The sequence below is a fragment of the Crocodylus siamensis genome, chromosome 5, assembly GCF_052110815.1.
Source record: "Crocodylus siamensis isolate JL-2025a chromosome 5, ASM5211081v1, whole genome shotgun sequence".
In the NCBI taxonomy this organism is placed as follows: domain Eukaryota; kingdom Metazoa; phylum Chordata; order Crocodylia; family Crocodylidae; genus Crocodylus; species Crocodylus siamensis.
In genome coordinates, this window is record NC_143399.1 from 191,343,319 (window position 1) to 191,369,543 (window position 26,225).

At 42.6% G+C, this 26,225-nt stretch overlaps 2 protein-coding genes across 2 annotated transcripts in view; one reads left to right on the plus strand and one right to left on the minus strand.

The window, feature by feature from the left end:
* The window catches only part of LMBR1 (limb development membrane protein 1), a 109,917-nt gene extending 97,678 nt beyond the window's left edge, over positions 1–12,239 (plus strand). Inside the window, exon 17 of the mRNA XM_090047638.1 lies at positions 5,163–12,239. Coding sequence (XP_089903764.1) covers positions 5,163–5,245 — 83 coding nt within the window. The 3' untranslated portion in view covers positions 5,246–12,239. The remainder of the gene's footprint in view (positions 1–5,162) is intronic.
* Positions 12,240–12,992: 753 nt separating this feature from the next.
* RNF32 (ring finger protein 32) overlaps positions 12,993–26,225 on the minus strand; it is a 41,349-nt gene continuing 28,116 nt past the window's right edge. Inside the window, exons 8-9 of the mRNA XM_090047639.1 lie at positions 14,401–14,568; positions 12,993–13,412 (exon numbers count right to left, since the gene is read on the minus strand). Coding sequence (XP_089903765.1) covers positions 13,173–13,412; positions 14,401–14,568 — 408 coding nt within the window. The 3' untranslated portion in view covers positions 12,993–13,172. The remainder of the gene's footprint in view (positions 13,413–14,400; positions 14,569–26,225) is intronic.

Sequence of the window (26,225 nt, forward strand, 5' to 3'; positions counted from 1 at the left end):
CTTCCATTGGGTGTATGCCTGCATTTTAGGTAGGTGATGTTCCGGGATGCTTTTGGTGAGCCATGGGAGCTTTTGCACCCTCTTACTCCCTTTGATCCTTGTGGGATTACCTCCCTTTGGGCTTGGAGGATTGTGTCCTTAAGGAACGACCACTCTTCTTGGACACCCAACTCCTCTCCCCTCTGGGACCTCAGTCCCTCCCTGACTATTCTCCTTAGCTCATTGAGGTCCGCCCTCCTGAAGTCCAGGGCTGCTGCCTTGCTGCAGGCCTTTGCCACCTTGTGCTGGATGGTGAATTATAGCAGGTGATGATCGCTGTTACTCAGGTGGTGGAGCACCCGCAGACCCCTCACCAGGTCGTCACCCGTGGCCAGGACCTGGTCCAACAGGGCATCTCCCCTGGTGGGGCTGTGCGCCTCCTGGGTTAGATGGAGGTCCTGTATCTCAGCTAGGAACCTATGTGAGTTGTCAGACCTGGCTGACTGCTCTTCCCAGCAGATGTCTGGAAAGTTCAGGTCAGCCATGATGACCACGTCCTTTGACCTAACTACTTCCATGAGCTGACTTAAGAATTCCTGGTCTAGCTCTTCCCCTTGGCTGGGTGGTCTGTAGTAGACCTCCACTGTTAAGTCCCTTTCCTCTCAACTTCCTTGTATTCTAACCCAGAATGTGTCTGTAGAAGACATGGACACCAGCTGTTTTTTTGAGATACTCACATGCTCCCTACCCCCACACTCCAATTGATCTTTTAGGTATAGTGTCCTGAGTATATTAATGCCAGAAATGGATTTATAAATCAATATGATCAGTTTCCTCTGACTTGCCTTTCTCTTGTTATAGTAATACCAAGCATTTATACAACGTGTTTGATCAATGCATTTTATGTTAGGAATAAGTTTTAGTGGAAGCTTCTGGTTAATTGGTCTTAGTAGACATATAATATTCTGTTGGCTTTTGTTTTTTGGGGTTTTTTTGCCAATAGAAAATCATGGAATCATAGAAAACTAGTTTTGGAATGTACCTGAGGAGGTCATCTACTCCAAACCCTTGCTCAAAGCAGGATCATCCCTAACCATATCATCCTAGCCAAGGCTTTGTCTTAAAACCCCCCCCTCTAAGGATAGAAATTCTACAACTTCTCTGGGTAACCTATCTCAGTGCTTTATTACCCTCCTAGTGAGAGAGTTTTTCTTAATATCTTATCTAAATTTCCCTGGCTGCAACTTGAGACCATTGATCTTTGTTCCATCATTTGCCACTATTAAGAACAATCTAGCTCCATCCTCTTTGAAACCATGCTTCAGGTAGTTGAAGGCTATTACTAAACCCTGCCCTCAGTCTTCTTCAAACTGTATAAGCTCAGTTCCCTCCAGCTTCTCTTCATAAGTCATGTTCCCTAACCTTCTAACAATTTTGTTGCCCATCTCTGGACTTGCCAATTTGTGTATGTCATTTCTGTAATGAAGGGCCCAAAACTGAACGCAGTACTCTAGGTGTGGCCTCACCAGTGCCAAATAGAGAGGAAGAATCACTTCCCTAGATTTGCTGGCATTGCTGCTACTAATGCAGCCCAGCATGCCTTTAGCCATCTTCACAAGAAGGGCACATTGTTCGCACATATTCTACTTATTGTTCACTGTAACCCCCAGGTCCTTTTCTGCAGAGCTGCTACTTAGCCAGTCAGTCCCCAACCTGTACTTGTGCATGGGGTTGTTCAAGATTATTGTCCATAATTGAAGTGCAGGACTTCACACTTGTCCGTGTTGAACCTCATGAGGTTTCTTTTGGCCCAATCCTCCAATTTGTGTAGGTCTCTGAATCCTAGCCCTACCCTCCAGCATATGTGCTACTCCTCCCAGCTTGGTGTCTTCTGCAAACTTGCTGAGTATGCCATCTTCCAGGTCTTTGACAATATTGAACAAAACTGGCCTGAGGACCAACCCCTGGGGCACTCCACTTGATACTGGTTGCCAGTTAGTCATCAAGCCATTGATTACTGACCCTTTGAGCCTGATGATCTAGCTGCTTTTCTATCCAATTTAACAGTCCATTTATCCAACCCGTGCTTCCTTAGCTTGCTGGCAAGAATGTTGTGGGAGACCGTATCAAAAGCCTTGCTAAATTTAAGATGCATCACTTCCACTGCATTCCTAGCATCCACTGAGCCAGTCTTCTCATCATAAAAGGCCTATTGGTTGGTCAGATATGACTTGCCCTGGGTGACTGTTCCTAATCACCTTCTCCTTCACGTGCTTAGAAATGGATTCCTTGAGGACCTGCACCATGATCTTTCCAGGGACTGAAGTGAGGCTGATTGGTTTGTAGTTCCCTGATTTCTTCTTCCGTTTCTTAAAGATGGGCACTATATTTGTCCTTTTCCAGTTGTCTGGGACCACTCCTATTGTCTGGGAGCTGAACTTGCCCGAGAAGACTGAGTTAAAAAAGGCATCGAGTACTTAAGCCTTTTCCACATCATCTGTCACTAGGTTGCCTCCCCAGTTCAGTAAGGGTCCCATGCTTTCCCTGATCTTCCTCTTGTTGCCAACAAACTTGTAGAAACCCTTAGAATCATAGAATCAATGAGTCAGAAGGGACCTAGACAGATCATCTAGTCCGACCCCCTGCCATAGGCAGGAAGGAGCACTTCTTGTTACCCTTCACATTCCTTGATAGCTTCTACTCCAGTTGTGCTTTGGCCTTCCTGATTTCATCCCTGCATGCCTTATACCTTACAAATTCCACAGCAAACACATAACTGCTCTTGTAACCATCCACAAAAGACTATTCCCAAGGACTGTAGAGTCAAGGGACCCTGTTCATTCACACAGCCTTTACAGCAGAGAGATGACTTTCTCTGCTCTCTAGCTTCCTGTTGCAAACACAACAGGAGATTCGTACTTAATTGCAAGTGGACCACAGCATGTACCCATATCCACTACTCTGCCTGACCTAAGCAAACAAAGTCTCCTGGTCAGCAGTAACAAACAACATCTCCTGCACAACACTTAGAACCCTGGTCAATTACCATACAACTCTGCCTTACTAGAAATCTTGGCTAACCCCTCTAGAAAGGGTCACTCTGCATCAACAAATTCCCTGATCAGTCAGGTTACTATTCTTGTGTCCTAGCAGAGTTGCCAGTTATTGACACTGGATTTTAAGAACTCAGCCCTTACACCTTTGTTCCAGGCAGGGACAACCCTTAGACTAACGACAACACTTACCGGTTGATAATAGGCGAATTTATTGATACAGAGTGATAACAAAAAAGCATCAGTACTAACCAGCAAGCAGTTCTATATTTATGAATCCTAGGGCTGTCATCAGAGTCAAAATACAGCAGTCTGGAGGTGGGATGCCGATGCCCACAGCCCCCCTCCAGTCAGGTACATGAGATAAGCAGCTGGTATGTCCTCTGTCCATGGTGTCCTTGGAGACCCTTCCTAGGGGGTGGGGACCCCTCTCAGGGAGCAGAACAGGGACGGATGGGAGGGACAAGGGGGAAAGAGGAGGGACAGGGACAGACATTACACATAAACCAGTTTAAGTGATCAGAAACCGGTTTACATCTGTAACACAACAGCTATTCAGTGCACATAAACCAGTTTGAAAATGGCTGAAATCAGTGTGAGATGAACCTGGTTGAATGTAGTATCAGACTTAACTGATTTTGGTCAAACTGGTTTATGAAGTGTCTGTAGACCCCTGCTGGTTTAAATTAATCCAGACACTTCCACCATGTCTGGGCTGGGTGGAGCTGTCTGCTCCACAGCAGAGCTGGCCCTTCCCCTCTGCTCCCTGGCTGGAGCTCAGCAGAGACTGCAGGCTGCTCCTCTGCCTCCCCACTCCCTGCTAAGCAGGAATTACCCCTCCCCTCTGCCTTTCTGGGAGGTATCTGTGTATTAGCTAACAGACCACATGCTGGCTCTGGTCCCTGCTGTGACAAAGGCAGAATCAGCAGGTACCGATAATCCTGTCCCTCTGCTGTTTTCTTAATGGGGTGATAAACACTGTGTTAGGGATGATAAACACTGGTATCAATTCCCTGCTGGGCTAATCGGAGCATCCTGCCAGGGCCTGGCCATGCCCCGCTTCAGCTCAGTATTGTGTAAGGGAAGGGAGGGCTGCTTTAGCACCCCCTGGTTTCTAGCCTGAGCCACTGCAGGCATGTGCCTGCATTTCTGTCCACCTCCAAATCGGTTCAAGCTTTGCAGGTTAGACTACCCTGCCAAGATTGAATAAATTGAGGCTCAGTCTTTTTGAACGTCTTTCCCTAGCAGTCTGCTACTGTTGCCTGAGCTAGCTTAACAGTAATTAGCTAAAACTTCAGGCTCTACAAATCCATATTTATATGATTACCAATAGTCTTCAAAAGCATCTTGGTCATTGACAGGCCTGAGTTCCATGGGCACTTTTGGAAATTTAGGTCTTAAGGGTATGTGTAGACAAAATATGGCCCTAAATTGAAATGGTGGGTTTTTAAAAACATGTCTTCAATTTAGGACCAAGTAAACCCCCATGTTGTGGCAGCAGCGGCACCTGCCAGCAGGCACCGGGCTTGGGCAGTCCTGGTGGGGGGCGCTGCAGCTGTGGAGGGAAGCACTGGGCTTCTGTGCAAGTCAGGCAGGCAGTCCCCAAGAGAAAAAAAAAGTTGACAATCATTTATTTTTTTCCCCTTGGGCGGAGCCTGCCTTCCTGGGCTGCTGCCTGCATGGTCTTTCTGCATAGCCACGGAGCTGCACAGAGCCTGGTGCTTCACTCTGCGGCTGTAGGGCAGCAAACTAAAACTCCTTGGTATTTTGCCCAGTTTGAAGTGTTGTGCGCACATGCCCCTTGTTTCGTCTACACATGGCCTTGGTCTCTTAAATCCATATTTAGGCTACTAAGTTAGGCTTCTGTTTTTGAAAATGTTTTAGATTTGGGGATATTAAACCCAGAATGATCATTCCCATCACTTAAGTCTGGCCTGCTCAGCACAAGGCAGAATTTCTTGAATTCCTAGCTTAGCTTGCGTTTCTAGGAAAGCATGTCTGTGTTCAGTAAACGTGAAAAACTGCACTTGGACTGGTTCAGATTAAGTACGTTTTTAACAGGCTTTTTATTAGATAGCCATACTTGTAAAATGAAAACTTTTCTGTTTTTCATTAACTAATATTTTTCAGGTTTAGATAAACTTCACTTGTCAAACAGTGTAAGAGACTCAGAAACAAAGCCTGCTGCAAACGGGCATCAGAAAACACTGTGAGGAACGATCATCTTCAATCACTAGAGCTGAAAACTTCAACCTCATGACATTCCTGTCATCTCATCAACATATTTTTGTATAGATTTTACTTGTTGCTAATTTGGGTCCAAGTTTGTCTCCCTCTGGACACTGCTTCTGAGAAACCTCGCTACTGCAGGTTCTACATGGGATTATTTTTGGTTCATTCTGTTTACATCCCAGGCAGTTTATGCAGGAGGTACCTTGAAGACTGAAGAGGATGGAAAGTTCCTGTTTTTGGATGTAGTTTCATGTTTCTAGATGTGATGTTCCACTACTATGTGAAAAGCACAGTTCCTTGTGTATGCTATAAATACAGTGACAAAAAATAACTTTGAATCTTCGTAACAAAGGATGCAATTGAAACCCAGTATAACCCTACCTGGAATATTATTTACAGTAGATACCATATTCCTTAGCAGAAAAGCATAAGAGAAAGTGAAGTTATTTCCAGAGATGACTGTTGCTTTCATATGGGATCACTAAGTTGTTTATAGTCTGACATTGCAAAGCATTCTTCAGGGGCCAGCATTTTAAGCTTCCTGTTCTTAGCTATATGTGACTGAAGACTACTTTATTTAGTGACCATTAGACAATATCTCGCCAAATTTAGCAAACGACGAGATAAATGCTCACTTCAGTGTTAAATCTGAGCTAAGAGTGCTTTGTAGAAAGCTACACAGATGTCTTACTGATATAGTTTTTAATCCTACAAATTAAGAAAGAAGTGTTGTGCCATAGAGGTCAGTTGCCATAGAGGACGACACAGAATTTTACACGCATAGAATTTCTTATATATTCCTTTTATTTGGAATCCGCACAAGTAGTAGTTAGTGGTTGCTTAGTAGGCTTCAATTGCACATAGTTGTAGCCTAAATGTTTTACTTGAGGTAAATTTATTTCTCTGAATTGCATCCTGATAGCTGTACTGTTATGCAGAGGTACAATCCAATATTTCTCAACAATCTCTTCAGTCTTTAGTTTCTCTTAATATATATGTGTGCATATATGCACATATATGTGTATATAGAAAATTAAATGCTTTCTCTTGCAGAAAAAACACAGGAAACTTGGTAAATAAACCCTGTTTATTCAGTCTTGTTAGTATGAGAATGCCAAAGGAAATGAATATGAAGTCCTCCAAGCAGTGCGTGACAAACTATAGACTGCTATTAAACTATATACTTTTGGCTATAAACTATACACTATTTTTTGTTGGTGTAAAACTGAACTATGTGCAGATCTCTGGCCTTACACTTAATGAGCTGTGTCAACCAGTTTATATCCAGTCCGATTCTGAAGCGAAGTAGTCTTTCTTTAGGTTTTTTATTTGCTGTCTTTCTGAGGCGGTTCTGGGCTCTGGATTTGTGCTTAATGCAGTGCATGTCAGAGGAGTTTTCTGGAATACATCACAAGACAAACTCCAAAGAATATCACTTTCATGAATCTGCCTTTTCTGAATTGAAATAAGTCATAATGTAAATACTACTCAAGTCAAGTTCTAGCTATCAGATCTCCTTTTCCTTTTTGTGAGTGTTAGTGTAATCAAAACTAAATTCCAGGCGTACCTATTCCTACGATGGTTATTGATATGTTGTATTAAAGTCTGAAGGACAGTAAAATTGCTCAACTTTTTAAAGATTTAGAGGTATCTTACTGTTGCTCAGATTTAACAATGAGTTTTTTTTGGACTTCTTTCCCTACTAAGGAAAAAATCCTGGTCACAAACAAGTATCTACAGTTAATTTCCTTAAAAGTGAATATTAGTTTACAAGAAGATTTATCATTAAAGGCATTATTGATTTCTGCTGCCTGTTCAGTGTGGGTGGACTTAGACACTAGAACTGTAGTGAAGAATAATAGGTGCATCTAGTTTCTTGCTTTTACAAGTTGATAGTGCTGCCATGGTCTTACAAGCGTCTCCAGTGTCACTTGCAAACTGATAGATAATGAAGTGTCGCTAGCTTTTTATAATGCACATTCCAGGTTCCTGTTATATTGTGATTTAAGATAGTTGCCAAAGCTTAAGTTAAAATTTTTGATTGAATCCATGAAATTCTGTCTAAAGATGAAGTAAAAAGTTCTGTCCAAATTTTAGAGTGATGTTAGCATTCATGTAGAAACCGATCAGACTTTTTTTGAGAAGTGTTTCCCTTATCATAAGCTATCCAAGAACATTGGGAAAGATGGATCATAATCCATGCACGTGTGTGTTCCCAAAGATGGACCGTGATGATGAAATGCATTGGGTTTAGGCATTTCCCAGGGATAAGTACACATGCCAGTTTTCTGGCAAGACTTTTTCTCCCTCATCTTAGATTTCCTCTGCCTTCCAAAACAGAAGCTGAATTACATGTTGGTTGCACCTTTAATGGGTTCTGCTGTGTATGTTAAAGAAATGTATTGGATCAGATAGATTACCAAAATGTAGCCAGTATTGTAAAAGATTTTTACAGATCATCAGTCATCAAAGAAAATTGAAATTGTCTTGTATAACTGCTGACAGTGTTGGCTCTATCTATATCGTTACACTGTCTACATTTTAAATGTCTGCTTAGCCCTGCAACTAGCATTCTGTATGCAAACCTTCTGACATACTCCTTTCAACTACAGATGTGAAACCTAGGTCACATATATTTTAGGCACATACATTCACCTAAGTAGAAGCAGTTGGTAATTCATGAATAGATATTGGCAATGCATTCGTCATATTTTTGACTCATGTAGAGTCTGGTAGTCTATGCCTTTATACAGCTGATCTTGATGACATCAACATCTGCCTCACTTATGAGGTAAAAGCAAAGAGATGTTTCCATCTTAAACCAGATGTCAGAAATTTGACCAAAAATGTACATGATGATGTCTTAAATGAGCCACCTCCTTGACTTTCTCCTGTGTTGGCAACACAGTATTTAATGGAATGGCAGAATTGTAATATGGTGGGATTTTTTTAGTGTAAGCACATCTTTGGTACTTAACACTTTAAGCATTAAATTGTTGTGATATGTTACTGTACAAGTAACAGTTTTTGGATATGTAGAAAACTTCGTTTACTGATTTGTAATGTGGTGTTTATTTTTGGTCCCGTTTCCCCCAAGCTTTTACACAGTTGGTTGTTTTAGTGTCATAAGAATTAAAGTGTTTAACAAGGAATTATTTCATGCTTTGGTCCAGAAGGTTGGGATCAAGTTTTAAATCATTTAGAACTAGGGTATTTAGTCATTCAAGCATATTGAAGCAGCTGGTAGTCAAAGCTGTTTAGAGTGTCTGAAGTGTGCCCAGCACTGTACAAAACACTTGAAGTAGTCCTGAGAAACCTACAGTCTAAATCAAATGGGGAAATGACACTCTGAATTTACTGAATGTACATCACATGGGAAATGGCTAAAGGTCAAGCCTTCATGGTGAATTTTATATTACATTAGTGATTGTCCAGATGAGTCCCTGCCACTGGTCATATCAGTTATTAGGTTGATGTCTTCCATATGGCATTTTGGAGAACCTAGAATATATAATGTTAGTCAGTTGCTTAAATTCCCCCCCCCCAACAAAACAACCATTGTAGCCCCAGGAATTTAAGGCCACTAGTTCTTCATTTGTACTTGTGTTTTCTTGAATGTTATAAATATAAATGGATATCCTTTAGCCCAAATTGGCAAGATTTTTTCTTGCAGAAGAATAATGAGGGGGTTGATCTCTTATGGGCCATAAGGTCTTACTGTTAGTATTTTATAAATAGCTTATCTTATTGCACTGTACCAAGCACAAGGTTATCAGTGAATCCTTTCTTGTAGAGTTTCCATGCACAATTGAAAATATCTGCTTTTAAATATACAGTAGTTTTATCTGTATCATGTGCTATCATCAAAAGATTTTGGAAATGTAACAGTCATTCCTGGATTTTTGTTAAAAGAATGATGTCTTACAGCCATCAGAGTTAATGTTACAGAGGATTTTTTGGCAAGTAAGCCAGCATTTACAGACACAAATTAATTCATCCATTTAAGATCGCAGATGCATTGATGACATGCTACAGGAGGAAATTTTGTTTTAGCAGTTGATGTTATCTGTGGCTCATGAATATTGAATTTACTAAATAACTTTTGTAGTTACATGAATAGTAACTGAATTCATTTTTCAGGAAGCGTTTTCAAGTTTTGTTTTAAATGCACCATATTTAATAAGGAGGCTTGACTCAACAGTTGACATCCCACAGTGTCCTCATGCTGGCTACACAGCAAGTCGAGGTATCACAAGGTTAGGTCTGTCTTCAAGAAATGTGAATCCTTACTTGTTCCATCCCTGCTTCCTCAGCTACCTTTTAAGTATGTTTCTGGCTGGCATAAGAAGGTGTGGAACTCTGTCCATGTTGTGTCAGGGTTGCCAACTATCCATAAATCTACAGACCATCTGTTTAAAAAACAAAAAACCACAACAAAACCAAACCAACCCCTCCTCCCCCCACCAGTAAGAAATCATGAGCTTGACTGAAGATCCATCATTTGAATGAGGCTGGATACAAGTGTTTGGGTTTCACTTGATGTTAAATTAAGATTTTTCTCTGAGGCTACGTTTATCCCTTCCCCCCCTGTAGTAAGAAGCCGTGTTTCAGTTGAACATCGCTTACAAGTGGGGAGGCTTGTTCAGTTTAAAACATGCAATTAAAATTTATTTTCCCATGTTCCTGGGTGTGGGCTTGAACCAGATTTAGGAAGTTGGTGTTAAATCCCTAAATTTGAACCTACCTCAAGTTACTGCCTCCAGGGCCTGGCAGAAGGGTTACCTTTACATTATCTAAAATGTGTCAGTAAAAAAACATTTGCAGATTGCCAGTGAAAAAAGTGGGGGGGAGGGAAAAAGGTCTTTGGCAACCCTATTTATGCATGTCCCACTCTTCATAGTTCAATTCAAGTGTCTTCATGTGCTCGGAGACTGTTCACCCTCCGACAGTCACTAGCAGATACCGACTGGGATTCTTGAACTGTGGTCAGTGAGCAGCTGGCTAAACGTCAGCGTTTCTGTTTCAGCTGCCAAACTTCCATACAAAAGTACATTACTTACCTACTGTATGTTTCTGTGTGAGTTTCTGTGTTTCTGCTCTGTTTGCCTCAGGGATGTTATGTGATTGTAAATGAGATGTAATAACAAATAGATGGGTACATGTCACTGAGACAATCTCTAACGTGTTTTGGTTTTTGTTTAAAGTGTAAGACTAATGTGTTTTTAGGAAGGAATAACCATCCTAAGGGGAGGTAAATTAGCATAGAAACTGACCTTCACGGCATCTACATACACATTAGTCAAAACAAGTTGACTTTTGAAACATCCTGCATCCATTGAACTGCTGCCAGCAATATGAGCCGTTTCTACCCCATTCCATACTCAGTTGACCTTGAAGATGGAGTTTTCATTTAGATCTGTAAAACTCTTCTAAGTCGGATGGTATTTTCTTTTGGACCAGGCTTTGAGTTCTTTTGGCTTTTTCCTTTTCATATATGTAAGCATTTACCATTTTTTCCAGTTACTGACCTCTCATCCATTGGTTTTTGCAGTCAATATATATATTATAATTTAATGTATGAATAAACAAAATGCAAAATAAGTGACTCCAAGTAGTGTATGATAACATTTGATCTGTCAGGGTAAACTGTTATCCTCAACTTTGAAATATATAGGTGTTTGATTTCAACAAAATTGTGCTGCAGAAAATTTCATAAATTATGTATTATGTTATAATATGTGTTATAGAATATTAGCTTGGGGTTTTTTTTTACAGGAATCTGCAGATTGTGAGAAAAATGTCTATGTATCTTGGAAGCAAAGCTTCTAAATTAAAAAATAGGAAACGTCAAGAAGGATCTTTTAAACTTTGTGCATCTTACTGGCCTAAGCCGTTATTCATTGATTAATCTTTCTCAGTAGCCAGTTTCCAGTCATTTTTATTGACAATTCTTACATTTTTAGCTTTGACAGAATTCTTTATTGCAGAATAGGCAAGCTCCAGGTAGGCAACATGGCTGTAGTTTAATTCAGTCACTTCACAGTTTTAGAGGTAAGATTTCAAGCCAATTGGTCTTACCTGGCATGGTTCCTATTCCTTTGGAAAAAGAATGAATCTGTTTTTGGGTTGTGGATTTGAATTTTTAACCTGATAAAGCATATATGCAAACCAAAATAGCACATATAAGTTTTCCTTCACCTATATGTGAGAGTTGAGCTAACTTCTGCAATCCCTCAGCAGGAAAAGTCATCCTTGAACTCCAGTGCTCCTGTCCTCACTAGGCTTTTTAAGAAAGGTCTTGGTGTTGAGTGGGAGTATGCCCGGGATTCACATTGTCATTGGATATTAATCACTGTCATCAAAATCTACGCTCAAGTGCAGCTAGATGACATGGCCAGTGTGTGCTACCTTGAAGTCTAGTGTAGGTTCAACCATGGAATTAAATGGACATTTTTCTTAGGCATATTCAGGCTTTTCTACTGCTGTTTTTAATTGAGGTCTCAACTTCCACAGAGATTTGCTTCTATACTTTTAAGCACACATGCAGTCACATTGAGTTCAGTGGAATTAGTCGTTTGTTTAAAGCAAGGCAAGGCTTTGTAAGAACAAGTTTTAGTTAACTTGAAAATGTCTGGTATGCAGGCACTTACCTTGGACCACCACAAATGTGACTGAAAAAAATGCTCACTGTACTAGTTATGAAGACCTTTACTGGACGTGACTCTGCCTCACCAAGTCCTTTGAATTAAATATAGGTCATCTGAAAATGTGTGTCATATACAATTTTCAGTTATGGCTACTTTGCAGTGTTACAAAACTATGCGAAAACAATTGCTTTTTTTAGATGGCTTGAATTTTGGTGTATGAAAAGGAGTGGTAGTGGATTTTTTCTTTATTTGAAATGTCACATTTTTGTGTGTTTTGTAGCAACATTTTTTTAAAAATGTGTTTTCAATAAAGTTAAACTGTGATTAACACTTCTGTCATTTGTATTAAAAACAGACTTTAACTCTGAAAGGTGTGGCGCTATAGCAGTAATACCCAGGTATAGCACAGGTTTACCTCCACCCCATGGTGGGGTGGAGGCTTAATGGTTATAGAGTACTTTTGAGATCCTCTAGTAGAGATCACTTAAAGATCAAGGTATCACGGAGCATGCTATCCTTCAGTTTCAGGCCATCATTTATTATGACACTGATCAAAGGATTTTAAGCCTTTCCCCAAAATTCGAGAGTAACAGCTGACAGGCTTTAAATGCATTTTGGTTTCCTTTCTAGAGGTGCAGGCTATGTTATTTGGCCACAGCTTATAAGAAATTCCTGAACCCATTTTGTGTCTTTAATGAGTTATTGGTAGTACAGCCCCTTCTGAATGACTTCCTAGGCTTTTCCATTTGCCTACTGTTGATCTTGTGATGCAACTTTAGTCCACTAAAGGGGAAGTGCACCTTAGCTTAGTAAAAGGATCTGACAAACTTCAGCAACAGGATTGGAGCCCCTGGTGGCAGCAGTAGCATGTACCTTCCTGTTTTCAACATCAGTTAATTGGAAATCCAGGCAGGGTTGTAGAAAAGATCCCTCTAAATGAAGAAAGGAGCCATAGAAGCAAGTGTATATTGAGGATCTCTGGAAAAAGAAAAAGGGGTATTGAAGACAGTGGGAGAAGCTTGGTGGAAGACCATCAAAGGGAAAAGCAGTTGGCTGACAGTGATCATGGGGAAGCAGTACATTTGAACAGAAACAAAAATGCCTATTTAACTTTTATTTCTATGACCATCAGCATCCATTGAAAATAGGTTATTTTTATCCTCAAGATGCTGGTTCTGACAAGGATCAAATATGTGTAATACAGGCCCTCATAAAATCAATTAAATTATGTGATTCATTCTGAGATTTCTACATGTTTGTATCAATATTCAAGAACTTTCTTTTGATAACAAGAGCGACATAAAGGACAAATGTGTCTTTCTCCTAAGGAAAAGTCTTCAAATGTTTGGAGGCATGTATGGTGGAACATGTGTGAACAGGAGAGCAGAACAGTCTGTCGTGTAAACTGATCGTTGCCGTTGTCAGAAAATATGCCTGGAGGATGAGCATGATGAAGTGGCATAATACAGATAGGACACTCAAATATCTCTTGCCGAAATGCCTGAGAGAAATGGAAAATAAATTAGTTACCGCAGATAGGGGACGGGCAAAATGCGGCCCATGGGCCGGATCCAGCCCATGTAGCCCCTAAGAAACTTAAGTATAAATTTCCTATCTGCCTCAGCAGCCTGTCAAAGCTGACAGAGATTGGGGCAGTAGGACCTAGGGGGGAGCCTCAGCAGGACTGAACTGCTCAGCCCACTCCCAGCCATTTCCCTGCTTCCTGCCCTTGTCCTGCTCCAGCACCATGTAGTTGCTCCCCACACACACTGTTCTGGTGGGGAGCAAGTGTGTGTGTGGGGCGGGGAGAAGGCAGATACAATGTGTATGCAGGCAGGGTGTGTGTGTTTTCATAGACCGAGTCTGTAAAACGCACGCACGCACGCACGCATTGCCATACATGCAAACCCTCACAAGCCCCATACTCACCCATACCCCACATATCCACACACATGCTCCCTCACCTCACATGTGCACAACTCCACAGCCCCCACAAGCCTATACCCACCTCCCACAATATACAAGAGTAAGATTTCATTTTAAGCTATTGTACACGCCTCTCTATGTACACTACGCAAACGTGTAAATCGGGACTAAAATAAATTTTTGAAATGAGGCTAATGAATGCTGTAAATATTTGCTTTTTAGAATATAATGTGGTATTTTTTTGGTTCTGAGATGGCAAAACCCCTTGCTAAAAGGAGTACTTCTGGGGACAAGGGGAGAGACTGGTGGCAAAGGTCATGGGTTAGGGGGTGGGACTTCTAGTCACAAGGTGGTGACCAGGGGCGGGGCATCTGTAAAGGGGTTGGGGCTACCCATGCAGTCCTCAGCAGCTTGCCAAAACTCAGTAAGCGGCCCTCCACCTGAAATTATTGCCCGCCCCTGCTATAGGTCGATAAAACATGGAAGGTATACAACAGAATATTTTGGATGGAGGATGTGTTGGAAAAGTTTTCCCTCATGAATAGTTGTAAGATGAAACCAACCTGCATCTGTATTTTTTCCCAGTCAGCTTCACATATTAATGGAGCAAATTTTTCCTGCAACTGCTGAAGTATGTTTCGACTTGTAGCTACAGAAGAATCGATTTCAGAAAAAAACTCATCGATGTTTGTGTCATAAGAACTCAGTAACCGACTGCTGATCTCTTGGAACTGAACAAAGAGAAAAATGCAGCTGGGAGAGCGGGGTTGTGTTTAGCAGCTACTGGACCAGAATTCTCAGAATTAGTCACAAATTACTCACAAGTAAGGAATATATTCTTAAATATGGTTGCAGTGTCCAAATATGGATTTACAAACATCTGCCTTCTCCATAACCAATGCCCAAAGCTGTAACATACACACAAGCTCAGATCCTGTTATCCTTCTTTAGTCATCCACCTCCAACTGGCTGTAGTGGGGATTGATTGCCAGGTTTCTTGCCCATTGAAACTGGGCTTTTCAAAGAATTCTTGTTCTCCCCCTTGGACTCTACAGGAGCTCTGTTTTTGGGAGCAGTCCTGTACATCAGACCAATCACCTGTTTTGCAATCGGGAAGAATTAGCAAGAGCTGGTAAGTTCGAAGAAGACTTTAACATTTAATGGGAAGAAAGGCAAGTTTTTTTAGCTCATTGCAATATGCAGTTGGTGTCCCCTGCAGCCAAAGACTAAGGCAGCCAGCTCCCAGACTCAGCATCTCACTAGGATTTTAAAATTTTATCTTTGTAGAGAAAAAACTTGTGGTGGGGAGATGGAGGGACAACCACACACCCGAGGTTCCTGCTTGGTATCCTGAATTCCCACAAGTGGGGGTGAGGATGCATAGGAGAGGAGCTACAGGTTACATGGAAGAGAGTCCTTATTTACTTAGTGGTTATGTAGTAGGAGCTCAGTAACCTACACTGGACCCAGTTAAATGCCTGCTGTGAGAACAGGGGATGGGCACCTTGTACCCCCCTCCAGTGCTGACCGTTCTAGCCTACCATTTAAACATTAGTGTGTCTCTTGTGTCTGTATATTCTGATCAGGTGTATATGCGCTGTACCAGACTGGGAAAGATTTTGGTGCTTATCAAAAGGAAGTGTCAAACTGAAGCATTACTCTGTTCTCACTCCATCTCTCATAGCAGACTGGGTCTCCTCAGCTAAAATCTCAGATGCAGTATCTACTCCATCATACTCATATTGCTGCAGCCCAAAGTGCCTCAGCACTTTCTATGTCATCTTAAGTGGATTTGAGACATGGTACAGATAGGAGCAAGGCTCAACAGACTATGGAGTGGTGAACTGAGAAAAGTCTGAGGAACTGCTTGATGCACATTGTGCCAAACCCGATGGTGTCAGGAGGTTCTGCCAGATGATCTTTGGGTTTGTGTAAATCTACTGCTCCGCTGAATGGGTATGCCCAGGGTATTTACCCAGAAATCACCATTTGCCACTGGCATTCGTGTAACGAAAAAAAAAAAGAAATGGTATAAAAAAGAAAGAGTGATCTGCTTGACAACAGAGTATGGTAAAACAACACTGACAAAATCCATACCCTACCTTTAGACTACCACCTAGCTCTCCCAGTCGTGGCTGTCTTCTTCAGCCAGGGACCTCATTTCCCCTTCCTCACAGAGAGCCTCCTCCCTTGCCACCCCTTCATGGTCACTGCCACCAGCACGTCCCGCATGGCCTCCCACCACCTCCTTCCCGGGGAACCTGTGGATCAGGATGTCTCCCTAGGAGCTGGTTCAAAGTCACCAGCTTGGAGGATGTCTATATTAATGTACTTGGTCACAAAGCTTTTTAACTATTTTCACTGTCAGCTAACAAACGTCATTTTTGTCTAATTCAGTACTACTTTCCCATAAGTTTGGATACTTTGTGTTCAGGAAAAGATGTGCTCCCCTGTAGTTTTAGATAAAGGGAGGCTGGCCCAGGGCTTCCCAAGCTTGATCTCATGCTCCTGCGCTCAGGGGTCTCTGCTCTCCACCTTAAGGGCTAACCATGTGGCTCTGACTGCCTCTTACACAACACCCATGCCTTGCAGTTGTTATCAGTCATTGACCAACAACCCCCTTGGACCATGGTCTCTGTCTCTGTGACTGGACCTCCCTGCCTGGGCACTTTGCCTACCTCAGCTACTCCTGGGTATAATTTCCAGGCTTGCCTTCTCCGTCCGGGCACTTTGCCTCGTCGTGGCTACTCCAGGGCACACCACCTCTGCCTGTTGTTCCGACATAGAGCACTTTGCCTACGTGGGCTACTCCCAGGCACTACGGCCTGCCCTATGAGGCTCCTGCCTGCACTCCCTCCTGGGCTTCGGGCCCTTGGCACCAATCTCTGGGCTCCTTTGTCCTGTCTACACCCCTCTCTGGGCTACAGGCCCCTGGCCCTGATCTCTGACCCTACTCCTGCACCTCTGACCCTCCCTGCACTAGTCCTGTGCCCTGGCTCTGCTCCCAGGCCTGTCGGGCCCTCCTTCACCCTTAAGTCCTATCCACAAACCTCCAACGCCGTCACGCCAACTCAGCTGTTACCCAGGAACCTTGCTGCAGCCTTGCAGCCCAGGACCTCCTTTTTTGCGGCTCTCAGGCCTGGACTGCCAGACCAGCTCAGGCCCTGAGTTCATATGCTGATAACCCAACCCCTTGCTGGTCAAATGACTCCTTTGATTGGCACCAGAGCCCTCACTGCAGCCTCATTTCTTCTTAAAGTGACAGGAGTGCATTTAGCACACTGTCACAAATCTATAAAAATTATTTTGGCTGTTTGATTAAGTACAGCTTAGATTCCCCCATATTATTAGTGTACCCTCAACCCTTGCATGGATAAGTATCAAACTAATACACCTGAGACAAATATTTCCAAAGGAATTCTAGAGAGGGGCCACTGGAAGTTAGTTAGGGCTGCCTGTGGGGTGGTCTAGACTTTCAAGTAAAGTTGTGATTGGATCTGATGTCCAGTCCACACAATCATGCCTCCTGCCATGCCACACATGACTGGCAGGAAGCGTGACTGTTGGATCCAGCATCAGATCCAATCATGCCTTATTGCCCATGCAGGGGGAGCCCAGGGTTGCCACCACAGGTTCCCCTGCACTGGCAAGAAGCATGCTCCTGCAGCTGACAGTCCCACCACAGTCTTAGCTGTGGTAGTGTGTGGGACAGCCATGAGTCATCAGCTGACAGGGCTCCTAGCCATAGGAGCCTACCTTGGTACATGTGCAAATTAAAGCTGGATTGAAACCAGCTAAAAACTTATTACACATTTTCCAGCTCTAACTTAATAGCTAGATGGACCTTTTTATGGTGTGATAATTAATATGCACGTGCAGCTGGTCTAAATTAAGTGTGCAATTAACCAGTTAATTGTGTAATTGTGTAATATGTGGAATGTATAGAAGGAGCCTAACCATAACTTATTAGCAGTCAGGACCCCATAATAGGAGGAGCACAAAGGCATTTAAAAATGACTTTGCTCCGTCCTCTGTTCCAGCAATGAACACAAGCTACATAACAAAGAATCAGGCTTCCTGTGGTATGTACTCTGAGGTGCAGTTTTTACCTACAACACTTATCTCCAGATAACTGTATACATACAACTGAGGTGCCCGACCTTTTTAGACTCAAGGCACCTGCTGTTAGAGTCAAGGCACCCATTGGAAAATGCCAGCTCTTAGTTTTTGACTCATGACTACAGAAGAATAACTCAGCAATTCTTCATGACAACAGATCAGAAAGTTTATAACTCTATGAATTCCTGTTTGAAATCTCTGAGCTTTTCTTATGAATCATGTTTGCACACCTAACAGTGCTAACATTGTGTGGCAACCTCAGAAGGGTTGCAAGGCACCCTGGTTGAGAATAACGAGTATAGAGCATGTGAGAAAACTAGGCTGACAGGGGTGGGGAGAGCAACCAGCTAAGATGACTGGCTGATATTGTGACCAGGAGACAGTTTATTCCCCCAATCCCAGCATGGGTACAGCTGACCCTAAGCAGTCCCTTCTACAAGTCCCATGAAACTCTTAAGACAGAAGTGGTATAGGGCCTTGTCCATAGTGTCCTATTCCCCCTTTTGGCAGTGCTGTTTGTTCCCTTTTCTGTGTGCATCTTCCTTGGATGTGCATTTGTTCTCCTTCTGCTTCATTTAGCCACTAGATGCTGGCTCCCATCATCAGGCCTTCCTGAGTAGAAGCTATAGAAGAAGCAGAAAAAATCAGAGAAGAACTTGCTTTGTTTGTGCCAATGTCCTAGTAATGGAAATTTCTCTGAACCCTCCTGTGAATTCCTGCAGAATAGTCCTGTCACTCATCAATCAGGAACTGAAATCAGAGACTGGGAAATAGAGATGTAACTAATGTTAGAAATGTGGGACTTTGTTTGGTGACTTATCAATACTGAAAAGATTATATGGGAGGGAATAAATATTCTTTATAGAATATGGAATTTGAAGGGTTAATGTACTAGGTCTTATGTTGGAAGGTAACTTTTGCTAAATCCTGATCTCTCTAAATTATTTTGTTATTCAGAAAAAATATAAACCAGTGATGCCCAACCCCTCCAGTACCACAGGCTGGATGAGCGGCACGGGTCTGGCATGCAGTGTCAGTCCGTAGGCCAGAACAGGCACATGGGGTCAGTCTGTGAGCTGCTGCAGTTACAGTGACATTGTCCCCCAATGCCAGATTTCCATGGGGAGCCCTACAGGCTGGGTGACACAGCTGTATGCACCATAGATTGAGCACTAGGGCTGTGTGAAACGGCACCGTTCCTTTTCTACTTGTGTTTCAACATTTCAATTGAACAGCATTTCATTTTGAATTTTGTTTTGATTCGAAACTGCTGTTCCATTTTGTTTCATCGAAAGAATTTCACTGTTTCAATGCTGTTTCAAAGTTATAATGGGGAAGTTCGAAATAGCCTATAATGTTGTCCTTTCTGGTCTGATTTGGATGAAACTTTCAGGAATGGTAGCCCCTTCTGAGGGTATGAAGTCTGCCACGTTTCAAGGAGATAGGTGCAGGGGTTTCAGGGAAACTGTATCTCAAGCTGCTGACAAGCAAAACTCGTGACATGGGTGACACTGTGTTGTGTAAAGGTGTGCCCTCACTCAACTGACACCAAGGCAGAAAGCAGGGCAGTTCAAACAATGCTGCCTTTTATGCAGGTTTTCCGTCCCTCCCCCAGAGCATTGGGATTGGAAGGGAACTCAGGAAAGGATGACAATCATTGGCCAGCTACACAGTCAATAATGAGAGCGCTCTTCCCCCTCCCTCTCCTTACTTTAGTTTCTGTTTCCCCGTAGGCAAGCCCAGCTTGAGCTTTGAAACTAGAAACGTTTAGAAAATTTTGAAACATTTTGACTTGCCTCATTTCATTTTGAGGCTGTTTTGAAGCTCTGTTTCATTTCAATTTTGCTGTTTTGAGCTCACAACAAGTCGAAACAGTGTCAAAACGAAACTGCCAGAGAATTTCACACAGCCCTATTGAGCACCACTGTTAAACTAATTAATAGATAAAAGCATTGCTTGGCGGATTTGTTTCTCAGTATGTACCAGAACAAATGCTCTGACCCTTTTCAGGTCACAAATGGTGTCAAGCAGGGCTGTATGCTTGCACCTACCCACTTCAGCATGGTATTCTCTGCCATGCTGTCGGATGCCTTCCAAGATGATGATGTTGGTATGGGGATCAGGTACCGTTTTGACGGAGACATCTTCAATCTGCGCAGGCTTTGAGCAAGCTCCAAAGTCCAGACAGCCATACTCTGCGACTTCCTCTTTACTGACGACTGTGCATTATGCGTAGGCTCACATGCAATGGTCCATGGATATATTCTCATCAGCCTGTGACAACTTTGGACACACTATCAACATGAAAAGACTGAATTGATGTTTCAGCCTGCACCTGGCACAACACCCCAGGAACCACTTGTCTCAGTTAAAGGCCAACAACTGCTGATGGTCAACAAGTTTGCCTATCTAGGCAGCACACTCTCCCGTGTGGTCCACATCAATGACAAAGCCAATGTGAGGCTAGCAAAAGCCAGCTTGGCCTTCAGCAGACTCTGTAAGTTGGTCTAGGACTGCAGAGGCATCAGAATGTCAACAAAACAAAAGGTTTACAAAGCCATCATTCTCACGACCCTTCTTTATGCCTGTGAAACCTGGACTGTCTACCAGTGTGATGCCAAGAAACTAAACCACTTCCACCTGTGCTGCCTGTGAAAGATAATAAAGATCAAGTGTCAGGACAAGATTCTGGACACTGAAGTGCTCAGATCTGTTCTCCCCAGTATCCACACTCTACTGAAACTGGTACAGCTAAGATGGGCCAGCCACCTTTCAAGAATGCCCAACACTCATCTGCCAAATAAAATCTTCTACGGTGAACTGTCAAGTGGAGTACACTTTTGTGGTGCATCAAGTGGTACAAGGATACTCTAAAGGTATCCCTAAAGAGTTTTGGTATCAACCCAGTCATGGGAGCAAATCATTCATGATCGTCCATCCTGGAGGTCGTCGTTCCAGAGCGGAGCACTGGCCTTCAAGCAGCAGTGCACAGCAGAGGCAGTGAGGAAGCACGTAGCCAGGAAAACAAGAACCTCTTGTGTTCAGTCCTTGTTGCTCTCCTGCCCCTGCTGCAGCAGATTGTTCAGGGCAAAATTTGGGCATTTGTGTACCCATGTGACCTAGTCTCCACTCCCCTCCTCTCTCTTTCCTTTTTCTTCTTTCTCTTTTTTCCTCTCCTCTTTCTCCCTTTCTTTTTTCTCCCTCTTCCTGGCTGAGTATAACTGGTATATGTTGTTTGTCCAGGTTCCTGGGGTGTTGTGCCAGGTGCACGCTGAAACATCACTTTTTCTCTCCCACTTCCTTTCTCTTTTGCTCCCTTCCCCCTCCCATGTGGTCATCTTTGCTTGCAAAGGACGAACAACATATGCCAGTGATACTCAGCCAGGGTGCTGCAGCATCCTGGGGTGCCTTGAGATCCTTTCCAGAGTGCCAAACAATATTAGTTAGCACTATTAGGTGTGCAAACATGATTCACAAGATAAACTCAGAGATTTCAAATAGGAATCCATAGGTTTTAAAGTTCTCTGATCTGTTGTGGCTCTTTACAATGGAAGAATTCCTCTAATATTTTTCTGCAGTCAAAAACTGAGTGAAAAGCAGGAGCTGATATTTTCTAAGGAGTGCCTTGAGTATAACAGGGTTGATAACCACTGCAGTATACTTAATAAATATACCATCCTTGTCTAAAAGGATATTTAAATTAATTGCTCTGTCCCCCATTATAAGCTTATTGGAAAAATGTTACAGCTTGAATGGACTGACAAACTACACAGTTCTAAATGCTTTATCAATATGCAAAACCACCCCAGTTATTTGCAAAGCAACACACCAATTCTAGAACTGAATAAAATGATGCAAACAAAAGCACCTTGGTGAACTTTGTCCATAGGGAAGTCTTTTTGAGTGATCCATCTTAATGTCAGCAAATTGCTTACTAATGTGTTGACTTACGGCAATCCTCAAAAGTAAAATGAAAAGGCTGGAATTTACAGCATATCAATGAATCAGTTGATAAGCTTTTACTGGTTTAATATCCTTCTAGTCTTGCTGCTTGGAGCCACTTCAAGTTAGCAACAGAATGTTTGCCATCTCCATGTGATAAAGGAAGTCAAACGACTAAACAAACTCTAGGACCATTATGCTGTTTGGTGAGATTTAAATTAAAATTGTTGGGAGAAATCCTGTGGAAGGGGAGGAGGAAGCTAAAGTCAACCACACTATTTTACAAATGACTTACCTAGCTTCCTAAACAATGGCCAGGACTTTTAGTAAAGTTGGGGATAATGTAATGCATTTGAAAAGATTTAATTGCACCAATAAAGGACCATGCCTCAATTAAATGACATAGACAAGCAGAGTTTATAGGTAGGATCAAAGAAATTCACTACAAAACACATTACATTCTAGGCAACCCTTTGCCTTCTGCACAAAGTAGTGCTAAAAATTAGCATAGCTTAGTTTCAGTGACCTTTCCTATCCCCTTTGATCTAAATGAGTAAGAACTTTACTGGATAAGAGTAATAAGGCCTACTGTATCATCATCAGACAAGTAAAATACACTCTTCCTAGCAGTGACATTTCAGGCTTAGGTTTAAGAGTACAAAACTTGGCTTTTGACCTTTGTGGTCCTTCTAAAGGAAGTAGGTGTATTTAAAACAGCAGCAACAAAAATGCTTCCTAACCCCCAATTTACTTTGGTTGTTGTGCTGTTCAGCTACATTAACATTCAGGGAGTGACATTTTAAAAGCATGACATATGCTTGGAGAGTAGAAATTCATTTTGGAGAAGCTTTTTTAGCATCTAGAAATGGATTACTATTTGTGAAAAATTACCCTAGTGTTTTATTAACTGACACTTAATAAAAGTATGAAAGCTATAAAGCCACAATTCTTAGTTGAAAGCCATAAAAAAGAACTAAGAGAAATGAGCACATATCCCTTGTTATTTATACTCAACACTTTACACATTCATACATGGTTGATCCACATCAGTGTGTAAGCTGCACTTATGCTTGTCTAAAAAGGGACAAAGGGGCGAAGTACTTAAGCGTCACCTGTTGAGAATAATTTCCTAAAACTACACCTTCTTTGGAAAGTTCTCAAATGGAGATGGCTGCATTAAGCTTTTCATCAGCAAGCATCACACTATTAAATAATGGCAGTGACATCCGCAGTATGAGATGCCAGTGTTCAAGCTATTGAATTTTTCCTATTATGCTTTTAAAAATAGTTTTGAAATAAAAAAATCACTGAAAATGTTGCTGTTTAAATATAAAACCATACCTGATGACATAAACATGCTTCTTGGGAGTTCTCACAATCTTCTTTGTAACTTCAGAGTCTGTTAAGAAGCTGGTACTAGGTAGATCTGGGATAATATATCCCTCACATTAGTCTTGTCTTGGTCTTTAATAAATTGGCTTAGGCCTGCAAGGCCTAAGGTTTGAGATCCTTGCCAGAATGTATGTCTGTTAACTCCGAATATATCTGCTATCCATAGAAATTCCCAATCTCATTTTGAATACCTAACTTCTTGGCTACAACTACTACATTCCATTATAAATTTATACTCCATTATAACTTTTTTATGGAAGAACCAGTGTCTGCAAAGAGTTTAATCAATTCTACATTTGACAGGCAGGTGACTTAGATTACCTGTTTAAAAACTCTCCACACTGTGTTAACAGAGGCCTAACCATATTCCATATCTTTACTATTTGGGGTATAAAAAATGTGTAACGTCTTCTTAGGAAAAAGTCACCTATGATGGGTAGCTGGGTATGGATTAACTGTTACAGATTGTTAAGGATTTAGCTGCAAAGCATTCATTCTGGAAAACCTAGGTACTTATAAACACTCCCCTCCATAATAGGATCTGATAAGCACAGTCGCTATCCATCAAACCTTCCATTTTCTCCCAGTTTACTTGAAATGAGTCTCTGATAATGTCTTTTAAAAGGAAAGCAGGTACTTTAGTTGCATCTACCTTCTGCTTTTGAAGTACAGCTTTGGATTTCATTATGGTTACAAAGGATGGCAATAAATAGCAAACTGGTTTATTTTAACTTATGTAATTTTGCATGTGGATGCTCTTATACTGGTTTACACCTGCCACTGATTTATCTTCTACCTGACGTAAGAGTGTCTTACTTAATTCAACTGGTTTGTGTGCATGGACAAGTAAAATAAAGTTGTACAGTGAATCAACTAGCCACATATAAGGGACAGCATAAAACAAAGTTCAAATGTAGGAACTAGACAAATATTCAAAACTGGGTAGTACTGGGGGTGGCAGGCAATTTGATGATAAAGATCTGGACAAGTAGGAAAGAGCAAAGTTATGAACAGCTTTGAAGCTGTGTGAGCGATTGAGAGTTAATAGTGGCATCTGATGCAACCAGACAGACAGGAAGATATCAACGGCACTTTGAACCTGACAACCTGCACCCCAGGGCACTCAAGGAGCTGGCGAGCGTCATAGCCCAGCCCCTGGCACGAATCTTTGAGAGCTCCTGGCGCTCTGGTGTAGTGCCCGAAAACTGGAAGAAGGCCAATGTGGTGCCGATCTTCAAGAAAGGGAGGAGAGTGGATCCGGCTAACTACAGGCCCATTAGCCTGACTTCTGTCCTGGGGAAGATCTCAGAAAAGTTTATTAAGGAGGCCATCCTTGAGGGACTGGCCCAGGCTAACATCCTAAGGGACAGCCAGCACGGGTTTGTTGCGGGTAGGTCTTCTTTGACCAATCTCATTTCCTTCTGTGACCGGGTGACCTATCACCTGGACGAGGGAGAAGAGATTGATGTCATATATCTTGACTTCAAAAAAGCTTTTGATCTGGTATCCCATGATCACCTCTTGGCGAAACTGCCCAGTTGTGGCCTTGGCTCCACCATGATCCGCTGGCTGGGAAATTGGCTCCGTGGTCGGACCCAGAGGGTTGTGATTGATGGCAGTCACTCATCGTGGTGCCCTGTGACCAGTGGGGTCCCTCAAGGCTCTGTCCTGGGACCCATCCTGTTCAACATCTTCATTAATGATATGGACATTGGAGTCAGGAGTGGACTGGCCAAGTTCGCCGATGACACCAAACTTTGGGGCAAAGCATCCACGCCAGAAGATAGGCGGGTGATCCAGGCTGACCTGGACAAGCTCAGCAAATGGGCGGACGAGAACCTGACGGTGTTTAACACCGAAAAATACAAGGTTCTCCATCTTGGGAGGAAAAACCTGCAGCATCCTTATAGGCTCGGCAGCGCTACGTTGGATAGCACTACAGAAGAAAAAGACTTGGGGGTCATCATTGACCACAAGACGAACATGAGCCTGCAATCCGATGCTGCGGCTAGTAAAGCCACCAAAATGCTGGCGTGCATCCATAGATGCTTCTCGAGCAAATCCCGGGTCGTCATTCTCCCCTTGTACTCAGCCTTGGTGAGGCCGCAGCTGGAGTACTGCGTCCAGTTTTGGGCTCCACAATTCAAAAAGGATGTGGAGAAGCTTGAGAGAGTCCAGAGGAGAGCCACGTGCATGATCAGAGATCAGGAAAACAGATCTTACGATGACAGGCTGAGAGCCATGGGACTCTTTAGCCTGGAAAAGCGCAGGCTCAGGGGTGATCTGATGGCCACCTATAAGTTTATCAAGGGTGACCACCACGATCTGGGGGAACGTCTGTTCACCAGAGCGCCCCAAGGGATGATGAGGTCGAACGGTCACAAACTCCTGCAAGACCGTTTCAGGCTGGACATAAAGAAGAATTTCTTTACTGTCCAAGCCCCCGAGGTCCAGGACAGTCTGCCAGCGGAGGTGGTTCAAGCACCTACATTGAATGCCTTCAAGAGTAAATTGGATGCTTATCTTGCTGGGATCCTATGACCCCAGCTGACTTCCTGCCCTTTGGGCAGGGGGCTGGACTCGACGATCTCCCGAGGTCCCTTCCAGCCCTGATGTCTATGTCTATGAAAAAATTAGGGGAAATGATCCCAGATCCCAAATGACAAGGAGGTAATTATGGAGAAGTGCATTGTAAACTATGTTAACAGGCAGAATAATTCAAATTGATATGACAAGTTTCTAATAAATGTGATGAGCTATGTGTGATTTAAGTCAGAATAAGGAATGGGGGACCATTGTGCAAGATGTTGACCTAATGTCTCAATGACTTGTCATACAAGTCTTGTGACTTCTTCTGTGGCTAGCTATGAAACACAACACGTGTATCTCTAAAGCAGGGCTGTCCACACGCAGCCTGTGAGGGGTTAACATGCGG